We start from the raw sequence: 11,183 nt of genomic DNA, 5'->3' as shown, positions 1-11,183 counted from the left end.
TTTTTAAAATAAAGAGGATAATTTGCTGCTCTGTGTTTCTTAAAATAAAATAATTTACCTCCCTAAATAGGGGAAGTAAATTGCTTTTTTTTTAATAAATTATTTTTTTTTTTATAAAGGAATAACTTATGCAATATCACATAAGAGTAAATTACATTAAATGGATTTAGAATATGAAAAATTGCTCCATAGGGTATGTTCATGAATTGGGTTAAATGCAATTTAACCTTTATCAAAAATTAAATTGTTTACCCTCCATTTCTCCCTAGTATATTCTTCTGAAATACGATGATGCCCCCAAAACTTAGTTCAAATTAAACAATCACCCCACTTCTCCCCAGGCCGAAAGAAATCCTCTACTCTACGATTCCAGAACCCAAAAGAAGAAGGAAGATGAATTCAGCCCCAAAACATCCTCTTTTCTGCTTAAAATGGCCATGGGATCATCATCAAAATCAAAACGATACCCATAATCTCAAGAATAGTCCCTGTACACTGGATACTCCTTGGCTCTTCAAGCCATTCAAGAATCTTGGCGCTGTAGCCTTCAATTTCATCAATTCTGCAGTGACAACGAAGTCCCACAACAGCCCTTTTCAATTTAACCAGAAGAGAAAGATTTTGAGCCCTGAAGAGCAAGGAGAGGCAGAGCAGAGGGCATTTGCTGCTGCTTTAGCGAGTGGGAAAGAGGCTACGGTTCTTGAGTTTTACTCACCAAAGTGTAGACTTTGCAATTCTTTGCTTAGTTTTGTGATGGAGGTTGAGAATAGGAACTCTGATTGGCTTAACATTGTTATGGCTGATGCTGAGAATGATAAGTGGTTGCCTGAGGTAACTTTTCAAGAATCTTGATTTTTGCTAAAAGAAAAATACAGTGTTTTTGTTCTCCTATAGTGTTTTGATTTGAGACTCTTGGCTATTTTCACATTTGCTATTAGGTGAATCATGCTATGACCATTTTATCAGGGCTGTTGTTTTATCACTTTCATGTGGAAATTATTTTGGTTAAATGTTAAAGGTTAGTATCCTGCCGAGTGGCATTCAAGTTGTATGTCTAATTCGTATTCATATGCTTAGGATAACTATTGAGATTGTGCATTTTGGTACGCTTATTTGCCGTTGATCGAGCAGCAACTATCTAAAGTTTGAAAGGAAATTTGTGCCTTTTGGTATGCTTATTTGCCTTTGATTGTGCAGCAACTATCTAAAGTTCGAAAGGATGTCAACGTTTTGCTAGACCTGGTCAGACCTGCTTGAACTGTTCATAGCGGCATCTTGTGTGTAATCCTAATGGCTGTTGATCATCGATTTCGTGATCAGCCATGATTTTTACTTTTATTCAGTGTTAGTGGTTTGCAACCTATGACTGTCATTTGATATCCATTCTGACCATTAAAAATAGTTGATCTCCATTCTAAATCTGAGGGAGCAATGTGCTGTCAGATGATAATAATCAAACTCTGCAACTGAGATGCCTTCGGAAGAAAAGTTTTGGTGATTCATGTTCCTGATGATCCACAACATCCCCCCGAGGAATGAAAATGGTTTCACCGAGATTATCTAAAGATCCACTGTTAATGCTGAACAGGAAAACTAGTCTTAATTGCTACTAGTAAAAGCCAAAGTCTCATTCGTCAAAAAGGAAATTAAGGCTCTATAGGAACATCATTGTACTTGAGCTCTAAATTTTCAAATAGGATTTCAGCTATTCTAAGCCTGATGGTTGGCCTCTCGGGAAGAAAATGCCATCGCATGAGGGACCATCGCACTTCAGTTCCCAGCGGCTGGGCTGAATCATAGATGCAAAAAAATTCGTCTAGGACAGTAATTGATAATTGTTCCGCGATGCTTTGTCTTACCTGAGTTCTTTAGTCTTTGCAGATATGTGATCTTGTCTTCTAGCAAAGGTTCATGGAAATTATAGTAAAGCTTGATGCCGTTTTTCGTTGTTGAATTAGCAGAAAATAAATTTTGGGTGCTAATCTATTTTGCATCATATAATCACTTCATTTTTATCTCCTAATCATCCTCCTGTTCCAGGACATAAACCTACCCTCCTTTTCCGATTTCCATGTTTGTGTACGTTATGATGGTGCTATTCTTAATTTTGTTCGTGCAGCTCCTCCACTACGACATTAAGTATGTCCCATGCTTTGTCCTAATGGATAAATATGGGAGGGCACTTGCAAAAACCGGCGTCCCAAACAGTAGACTCCATGTAATAGCAGGCATTTCCCATCTTCTCAAAATGAAACGCCCTCAGAGTGATTAGAAAATACTCCACTTTGTAGCGGATGAACGTGGAACATAGCAACAATTTCAATGGGTATAAGATCATGCTTTGGACAGCAGCAGACCATTTATGATCGACTGGCTATGAAGTTACATCTAGAGCTCACTGTTAACAACTCCAAGCTGCTATTCTGCAGTTGTTTGATTCCTGAAATTGGTATTCTGCTACATTGTTTATACTTTCACCTTTGTTTGGTTAGACTATGATATGTTAGAATGTCGAATAGATATTCGTTATCTTCTTGGGATCTTGCAGGGAATATAAGCTGTTGACACTCTTTGTTTTCGGTGTACAGAAATCAGAGCTCTGCTGTAAGAATTGCAAGTTAATGATATGACCTCAACAGTGATCTGAATTATGTGCCTTTGTTTTTACATGTATTAACATGCCAAATATTCATAATGAGCTGTATCAGATTATCAAAATTCTAATGCATACCTAGTTTTGCTAAAACACGCATAATTAGTACTAGTGTAATTGTACACATTTTGTGATTACCATGTCGTAGATTTATAATACAAATCAGGAACCTTCATAACTGACAGCTTTATTTAGAACAAACTCTCGGACATTTCTCAAGGGCTCAGACAGTTGAAAGGCAGAACAGCTTCCAACCGATGAGTCTTGGTGCCCAGAAGTCTATGAATATACAAGGCTTGTATAAAGTGCCTCTTTAACAGGCATTAACGACATAAATCTGTATTTCCAGTGTATCCAATGTATATTAAAGATATACACACAACAACACATCATTGGACCTTGTCAATCATAAATTTACACGAACTTAGATATTAGCTGCAATTACATGAGCCACTGAATAGTGTTCCTAGCTTCAGCAAGCACATCTGTACGATTAACACTTGCAGCCCATACATTCGGCAATGATGGGACTGCCATATCCAGCTCAGTCAATTGCTGTTCCAACCACCTACTGGCTTCTGGATGCATGAGGCTACCAACAATAGTCTGAAAAAGAGTAACAGAATTTGTCCGTCACTGCTTGAAGAGGAGAAGAAAGAAAGGCCAACTGGTTATTTAAAGTGACAGTTATGCCAGGTACATGTTTGAAAATGGGAACATTGCCACGAATGCCAGCATACAAAAATATGCCTCAATGGTAATTAGATTGACCTTGTATCACAAGATAACCTTTCTATGCCAGGAGAGGAAGGGTATCAAGTTGATATCTTAGCTTACCCAAGATGCGCTGAGAAAAGCTTTGGTAGTCAAGCTTCTAAGCAAATCTTGTTCCGAACTGCTAATTGATCTTCCCGAGCCAACCGAGAGTGCAAGATCTTGGAATGAAGAATCAAACATGGATCCATAATTTTTTGCCACAACTCTGCCGTGCTGCTCTAAGATTTTGTCTAGGTGGCTAACAGTGGAGTTGTATTGCTGCCCTTTACCAGCCTTAGATCTCCCAGAAGTTTCTGCAGATTCTTCTAGTAAAATTTCTTCAGATTCTAACCCCAACAAGGCTGCAGCTCTCTCAGAGTCGGCCCAACAACAGCAGGAGGACGATCCATCATCTAGAGCACATTGAAACAGAGAAAGAAGCATTGAGCAAGAAAAATGGACAGTAGACATCTTGGTGTGCGGCAGTGAAATAATACACAAATTCATAAAAATTCAAAGGAAAATGGAGAAACATCATAATTTATGATGAAAATGATGTATTGAAAAGGTTTTACACAAAACTTTATTGCAACACACTCTTTCAGAAAATAAAGGGACGATTTCAAGACTGAAAATCAGTAAATAAATAGTCCTTAAATGAAATACTTTATGGTCCCTTGCTGAAGTAGGAATTGGATTGTTAACAGGCTCAAGTAGATTCACAGCCGGAAGTTTCATATTTATTTCCCTTTCTCCAAATAATAAAACTGGTCAAAACTTAAAAAGTTCCAACTTAAATTTCCACCAAACAGGTGCAATAACTTCTAATCTCAGCTGCATAGGAGGCTAGAGCTCTAGAGAATGTGCTTGAACTTTCACTCGTGACCTTTTTACTCTGACTACCATGCGGAACTGACAGAACAAGTACCCATGATAAAACCAGCAAGTGGGATCTCAACACCAGATAGTATGGAGCATCCGCATGATCGAGAAACTGCAGTTGCTTTAGCCTTCTGCACGACAAGTATATAAAGAGCAACGACCTGTCTCATGAAACAAATAGTAGATGAAGGACAAGGAAAAAGTTAATAATCAAAGACTGAAAAGTGATTTGCAAGAGAAATGAACAAGGAACAGGATGAAAAAAAGAACTCCAACCAACATGTTGGGCAAGAACTCTAGAGACTTAGCATAAATTACCCTGCAGCGAAATTGCATCGGTTTAAGGTCTGATAATTGCAACGCATCAGATATTAGGACCGGAGGAACAGTGCTCTGTGAAGTATTGCTCAGTTTTACTACAGTTTCATGCGCATAATTGAATTCATCAGTATGTCCATTTATCAAGCTCGTATCGTCAATCGTGATGAAAGATACAGGCGTCATCATATACTTCTTCTGCTGGCTGCAAATGGAAACATTTTTTATACAATTCCATTAAACATGTTCTTCAACCTCTCATGCATTATGTAGAATTTACAAAGCAAAACTGAGCAGGAATTCTATGCAGTGGGACTTGTGTGTAATGCCGCTATTAGTTAGCTACTGGTACATGATAAACACAGAATGGTGATTAACTAGCGACAAGAAATGCAAGCAAATAAACCGGCACCATATTATCATCATCAAAAACTTCCCAGAAATCAAAACTAAAAAGAAATATTTTGCTTACAGTGATGTTGTTCTATAACAAAGAATTAGATCGAATTACATGACTACTGTACTAATATTTTGCAAATTTGATTTCGAATTAATCCATCTACAGGAATATGATACCATCAAGAAAATACAGAACAACACCTTGAAACAGATTATTCTGCAATATGGTCCGCACATGACCCTTTAAGCCATGAAGCCCATGCCTTTCAGGTCAACCATATTTATTAAAATATTTATAAAAAAAAAGTGAGCCGAAAACTAGAAAAAAAAAATATATATATATATATATATATATACTAAACTAGAAAAATAAAAACAAAAACAAAGAAAAAACATGGAAGGACTCATTGAACAAAATTAATGCTAAATGCATAATTGATGATTACTTACGTAAGTACAAGGACTCGGTGAAAGGTTGCACAGACATCTCCTACTAATCCAACAGGGTAAGTTTGTTTATTTAGATCACAGAATACTCTGACCTGAATCAAAGAATTATGAATTAAGACGATGAAAACTTTGCAAATATTAAGCTAAGCAGGTTGGTCCAGGAAATACTATTTTATTGTCCACCAAAACATGGACACAGACACCACCAGTTCCTCGGAGAAACGGCAGATAGCTTTCACCAGGTATGGGCATTGGTTGTGCAGGAAATGCCTCACAACTACAATCATGAAGAGCCACTACAAGCCCACGCAAAGTTATGAGGTTCCCTTCGGGCAAAGTGTAATCAGCCCATGGATTTCCTGAAGACTGAGTGGATGCATTGACCATGGACCCACCAAGGTCATGGATGTCTGATTCTTCCTCAAAAGAATCTTTGGACTCAAGAGAACCACCATCCAGTTTTCCAATAACAGTCTCCAGTAAATTTAGAGCACTGGAAGGAACAAATACACTAACGTCTGTATAAATCTCGTTGTCTATAGCATTGCCAGTCAGACACGGAATTTCAAGTTGTCGGTATCCTTTGGATATTTTCCCATCACTGTTAGTGGGAATATTGCAATATTGCAACCCATCAGAGACATCAGAACCTTGGAGACTCTCCATAGATGAGAATGTAAGACACCAAAGCTTGGTACTAGAAGTAATGAATACTTTAAGCCGACCGACTGGGTAGCATAGAATATCTTCCTCCTTATGCTGAACTAGATAACAACGACCAATTCTCAATACCTGCATTTTTGTCAGATCTTCATACATCGTTAATAAAAAAAATACAAAAATTCTGTTTATAGATACCAAAATCAACAATATATACCTCATACATGCAAAAGCTGTCAGGACTGAATTCCAGCAATACCTTCCTCCTTGGCAGTACACAGCCAGAAACAATCTTAGCTTGTTCAATGGTGCAACACAGCGTAGCCAAGCAATGACTATTTACACCTTTACTGGCAACCAAACATGGCAGTTCTAACAGTTGATTTGAAATACATGTCTGTCCTGTATACAAGTTTCTGTCTGCACAACAGGAACCACTGAACTGACAATTTAATACATCTCCTGAATCATTCAAACCACAATTGGAAACCTCAACCAAAGCTTGCTCAGTTTTACATCTCTTATGAGTAAGATGGTTCTCTTGTCTGGTAAAATTTTCCAGGAGATCCTTCCAATGGCCTGCAGAAACCATATTTCTAACTGCATCTTTGTCTTTCCCAGCAACAAGCAAATCCCAATGCAACACTATGGCCTGAGCAAACATGTTGGACCTCTTTGCTCGATCTCCTTGAAACTGAAACAATGAAATGAGTGAAGTAAAAGGTTGGAGAAAGTATGACATATACCCTTCCCACTTTAAGTCATCACCTATGGTTGCATTACCACTTACCCTTTGCTGAATGGGATATTTATGTGTTAACATAAGCAAGTGAAATTTTCCTCTGTCAAGCTCCAGCAAATCTCCTTTCCCATCGAAGAAAAGAGAATGACTTCTAGAATCATCAGTTGAACAGTGGTAAAGATAAATCGATATCTTCATTGTTCTTAATGGTTGAGCAGTACTAAAGATACTTTGGCAAGATAAAGGCTGACATATGGTCGAATCCGAGTCAACCAGATCCGGGGGTACGCCTTCCATAATTAATGTAAAGTCCTTTGCCTGGAAAAAGGGAACATACAGTATCATATGGAAGGAAATAAATGCATAATAATACCTCACAATTCTATCATTTAAAGGACCTGAATAATATATATAAACAAGTTCAACAACAGGACCACCTCAAAAATCTTGTCAAAGTTCCAAGTTGCTGGAAGGTCAAGCATGATATCAACACCACCAGTTGCGTCAACAAGTTGCAGTCTTCCAGAATATATAGAAGTCTGGGTGCACCAAAGCCAAGTTAAAGAGTAAACTATTGGTGTTTCAAGTGATGTAAAGGTGAACTAATATATCTATTTGTGCTGACCAATACTTAAGCAGAGATTGGATGTGCTTCTGTTCATTTCATTATTGCTGAACTAGAACTAAGAAGCAAAACCTCCATTGAATAGTCTATTGTTTCTACATATACATCAGGTTCATCTGCTCTATGAAATTAACCAAATGGCACGCATGTGCAGTTCATGAAAATTGCATCCAAAATAGAAAATGAATGAGGTGATTTCAAGAAGAGTGCAATTTGTTGAGACCTTCAGAGTTCCCAGTACAAGAATACCAATTTCCTCAGTGCGCAAGACTCTTCTGATTGATTGCACATAAGATCTCCCTCCACAGGATAGAGGCTTTTTCTGATTTATGTCACCCACAAAATCAGAAAAGTTCTCTCGGTTGACAAGAATTTTCTTCCATGAAATCTCACAATAGCTAATTAAATTAGCAATAGGTAGCACCTGAAGTCAGACAAACATCAATTAAACATTGCTCATCTAGAGAGCTTCAACAAGCCAACACATCACTGGATTTTGATGTGGATAAGGTCAAATATACAATTCAGGAGATTAACTCAGAAAATAACTCCCACTATAGACTCACTAATCTCAAGTGAAAATAGTGTTCTTCCTTGCCAACAGAACAAGAATCATGTCTGCAGAATTCCACCAGGACTCCATGCTGCCAAACAGGTATTCACAAGTGAAGGTGGTGACCAAATTGGAAAGTCCAATGTCACTTTAACCAACTCAAAGTTTACCCGAAACTGAAAAGCCGATGGTGGCAAATGCGAACTAGCATACTCTTGAGCCAGTCCTTCCTTCTGGGATTGTTGAAATCAACTCAGAATAACTATTATGTAGGAAAAGCAGATGCATTTATGAAATAGTTCAACGGAATTGAATAATGTAACCACGTATATTACATGTTTTGATCCCAAGATCACTTTCTCGGGTAAAATCCCAGCAAACTTTTTCCTAAAACATGAGACGACAAGTAACGCCCTGGAGCACAAGAATGGCTTAGATGAGACAACCAGAAACAATTAGAAGTGAATGAATTGTCCATGTATTTAGTACCATAATCTGGCTGCAAAAGGCAATGAATTAATGAACTTCTGAAGAAGCGTCTGGGAGTGTGATTTCAAATGACCCCTGCATATATCCAATCACAAATAAGTACGTGATACAAATGGATTCAATTTCAGTAGTCCTGAAAACCTGGATAGAAGCATTAACCTTGTCTCCAATGGGGAGAATGACTCCACATACATACTAGTTCTACAGCAAGCACCAAGTATCAACATTTCTGCCCAAGGGAATTTTGGATCAACAAAATGAACGTTTTCCAGAGTCACCTAAGAGTACCATACATTAGAATATGTCAAAAAGGAGAATGCAGTAGATTTCTAAGTTGCCATGAACTTGTAAATCTCCAACCTTCATCAAGTAAATATAGAAATAATCTCTATGTGAAATTTTACGGAATAGCAAAAAGTGGCTAATAACACATACAATTGCACCAACTCTGACACAATGAGGCACGATGAGATGCTGATCGGTTAATAATAGTATCACGTCTTGATCCAGCTCGACTACCATCCCCTGCATGTAAATAGCAGTAATGACACCAGTGTAGCTACCAATTTCACCTCTCCCTTTTATGTTGGTATTGCGACTTAATCCTTGTTCCTTGAAGAACTTAGTAACATGTAATGATGCTTCATCTGTTGTGACATACATCAACTTTGACTCTTCGTTTGTAATAAAAACCAACTTTTGCTTCAACCCTGTCAGCCAAATTACGTTACTGATGAATCTTGAGACGACAGGATGCCACGACGATGTCAATCCAGAAAAGTACACAATCGCCCTTTTTTCAAAACTATGGTCTTTAACTTTTTCCTCGGTCAAATCTCTCAGTTCCGATGCCAGAAATTTTGAAACGCAGAATTTACATTGACAAACAAGAACATCTACAAGAAACCCACTAATATTACGCGAACCACTTTCACCACTCACACAAGGAACAACAAATACAGGGCTTATCGATTCTACTATACCAAAAATCAAAGAACTGGTTTTGGATTTATTTTTAACGTCACACACACCTAAACTCAAACAAAAGGAACTGGAATCCGAAAAAGAACAAACATCGCCACTACAAGCTTGGAAAACTTCCCAGCTAATGATCTCCAAGAAACCATCTTTTTCGCCCCCATTCCCACATGTTAAAGGAATAAAATTCCAAGTCAGAATTCGAATCTTCTGACCAATCATTTTCGGGTCAAAATCCAAAATGTCACAACAAATGGTAGCGGAATCATCAGAAAACTGGAAGCAACTGCATTTAATCGGTGAATTGCAGTTAGCGAAAGAAGGCAGGGCAAGAGTTCCAACAAGGAATGTTGGGTAATTCAAGGGTTTAAGGGTCTGAAGAGTAGGGTTTTCACAGGTACGAAAAGACTCTTCGTGGCGGTAGTTTCCACCGGGATTCTTGTGGGGCTTTGAGGTAGAAATCGGACTTCTAGGTACGCTATATGAGGCGGCGGTAATGGGACAAGCACGCTGAATGAGGTGGGAGATAGTGAGGATAACAGTTCCTTCTTCCTCCATTACACATGTGTATCGCACTGGATAGGGAGCTAGTGTTTCAGTGTGTGCCTGCGGTGAGAGAGAGAGAGAGAGAGAGTGCAGTGTGCAGAGCAAGCTAACAAAAGGGACTGGGCGGGAAGGCAGAAGTACTCGGACGAAATATGTAATTGGGCAAAATTACGAGTTGCCCCATAACTAGGGATAATATAACAAATGGCCCCAAACTCACCAATTATATACATTTCAGCCCCCATCACTAACCTTACGTTCATCTGATTTTCCATTAAGTAGCAGTCGTATAATATCTTTACTATATATATATACAGAGCATCCTTTTGGTATCTCATTTAATTTTCTTACGTCAATATTTTTTAAAATATTTAATTAAATTTCCTTTTTCTTCCTTCAACTTTTCATTTTCCTCGATCTTCTTAACTTTCAATTTTCTCTTTTCTCAACTTCCACACCTTCTTTTTTTCTCTCATTATTTTATTATCTTCTTATTCTTTATAACACATGTAAGTGTCCCACATATGCTCGTATTATATGATGTGTTCAATCCATTGATGCTTTGTTGGTTCAATAGATAAAATTAATTACTTCCTCGCTAAAAGAATTATGTTGGCAAACAATGTGAAAATTGGACAAGGGACACATAGTTTATAAAAGTTGTATAACATCTAATTATGATTAATACGAGCAAAAAAACTTGAATTTATAATTTGAATGTAGTTTTTTGGCATTTTGCAAGCTTCATGGACTGAAACCTACAAAAAGGAGGTTAGCCTCCAACATTCAAATTAGCAAATTACGAGTAAAAATTATAAAATAAAGCGATAGAAATTGATAAAATATGTTTGAGTGTGTAATCCAAAGTAGCAATTAATGTGTTGAAGCTTGCTTCTTATACGCAGACCAAAGTCAATGATAAGGCAAATTGAAATTGTCCGGCGGCAAGTAGGGCTCCGACCTTCTCGGTTGGGTTGTTAACGGTGGAGGATGGATCCATTTCTTTCCTCCCTTGTCGCAATGTGATCAAAAGCCTTTGGCGATCGATATTTATCCGCTCATTAACTCTCAAGTGAGGCGGGACTGTCGTTGGGGTCAACTCCCCGTTTGTTGGGCTCTAAGTGGGTTGGAC

The 11,183-nt window shown here is 38.0% G+C and overlaps 2 protein-coding genes across 4 annotated transcripts; one reads left to right on the top strand and one right to left on the bottom strand.

Moving 5' to 3' along the window:
• Nucleotides 1-288: 288 nt before the first annotated feature.
• On the top strand, nucleotides 289-2,648 carry LOC105166224 (Thioredoxin superfamily protein). Of its 2 annotated transcripts, XM_020695478.2 has the most exons (3): nucleotides 289-831; nucleotides 939-1,018; nucleotides 2,120-2,257. In XM_020695478.2, exons 1-2 carry the CDS (start codon nucleotides 394-396, stop codon nucleotides 1,014-1,016), a joined length of 516 nt encoding a protein of 171 aa, XP_020551137.1. In that variant the 5' UTR covers nucleotides 289-393; the 3' UTR covers nucleotides 1,017-1,018; nucleotides 2,120-2,257. The 2 variants fall into 2 exon arrangements, with proteins under 2 accessions (XP_020551137.1, XP_011083800.1); XM_011085498.3 differs by lacking the exon at nucleotides 939-1,018 and having other exon boundaries at nucleotides 295-831; nucleotides 2,120-2,648.
• A 172-nt stretch (nucleotides 2,649-2,820) lies between these two features.
• Nucleotides 2,821-10,185, bottom strand: CTC1 (conserved telomere maintenance component 1). Of its 2 annotated transcripts, XM_011085497.3 has the most exons (16): nucleotides 8,963-10,184; nucleotides 8,687-8,805; nucleotides 8,528-8,602; nucleotides 8,374-8,452; nucleotides 8,209-8,271; nucleotides 8,052-8,129; nucleotides 7,709-7,909; nucleotides 7,298-7,399; nucleotides 6,909-7,178; nucleotides 6,336-6,812; nucleotides 5,627-6,250; nucleotides 5,459-5,550; nucleotides 4,610-4,814; nucleotides 4,338-4,452; nucleotides 3,491-3,822; nucleotides 2,821-3,259 (listed from the first exon to the last, which is right to left on the bottom strand). In XM_011085497.3, exons 1-16 carry the CDS (start codon nucleotides 10,061-10,063, stop codon nucleotides 3,095-3,097), a joined length of 4,098 nt encoding a protein of 1,365 aa, XP_011083799.1. In that variant the 5' UTR covers nucleotides 10,064-10,184; the 3' UTR covers nucleotides 2,821-3,094. The 2 variants fall into 2 exon arrangements, 1 of the variants encoding a protein (XP_011083799.1); XR_016066427.1 differs by lacking the exon at nucleotides 2,821-3,259 and having other exon boundaries at nucleotides 3,683-3,822; nucleotides 4,076-4,452; nucleotides 8,963-10,185.
• Nucleotides 10,186-11,183: the final 998 nt, after the last annotated feature.

Source organism: Sesamum indicum, linkage group LG7 (assembly GCF_026168435.1).
Source record: "Sesamum indicum cultivar Baizhima isolate 11 linkage group LG7, ASM2616843v1, whole genome shotgun sequence".
NCBI classification, from domain to species: domain Eukaryota; kingdom Viridiplantae; phylum Streptophyta; class Magnoliopsida; order Lamiales; family Pedaliaceae; genus Sesamum; species Sesamum indicum.
The sequence above is the reverse complement of the archived record's forward strand: the minus strand, read 5'-3'. Positions and strand labels throughout refer to the sequence as shown.

Coding starts and splice junctions, on each gene's coding strand:
- LOC105166224 (XM_011085498.3), top strand. CDS start 394: ATGAATTCAGCCCCAAAACATCCTCTTTTCTGCTTAAAATGGCCATGG. Junction 832..2,119: donor ATGATAAGTGGTTGCCTGAG/GTAACTTTTCAA, acceptor TTGTTCGTGCAG/CTCCTCCACTACGACATTAA.
- CTC1 (XM_011085497.3), bottom strand. CDS start 10,063: ATGGAGGAAGAAGGAACTGTTATCCTCACTATCTCCCACCTCATTCAG. Junction 8,806..8,962: donor GTGTCAGAGTTGGTGCAATT/GTATGTGTTATT, acceptor TGGTACTCTTAG/GTGACTCTGGAAAACGTTCA. Junction 7,179..7,297: donor ACTTTGACAAGATTTTTGAG/GTGGTCCTGTTG, acceptor CCCTTTTTCCAG/GCAAAGGACTTTACATTAAT.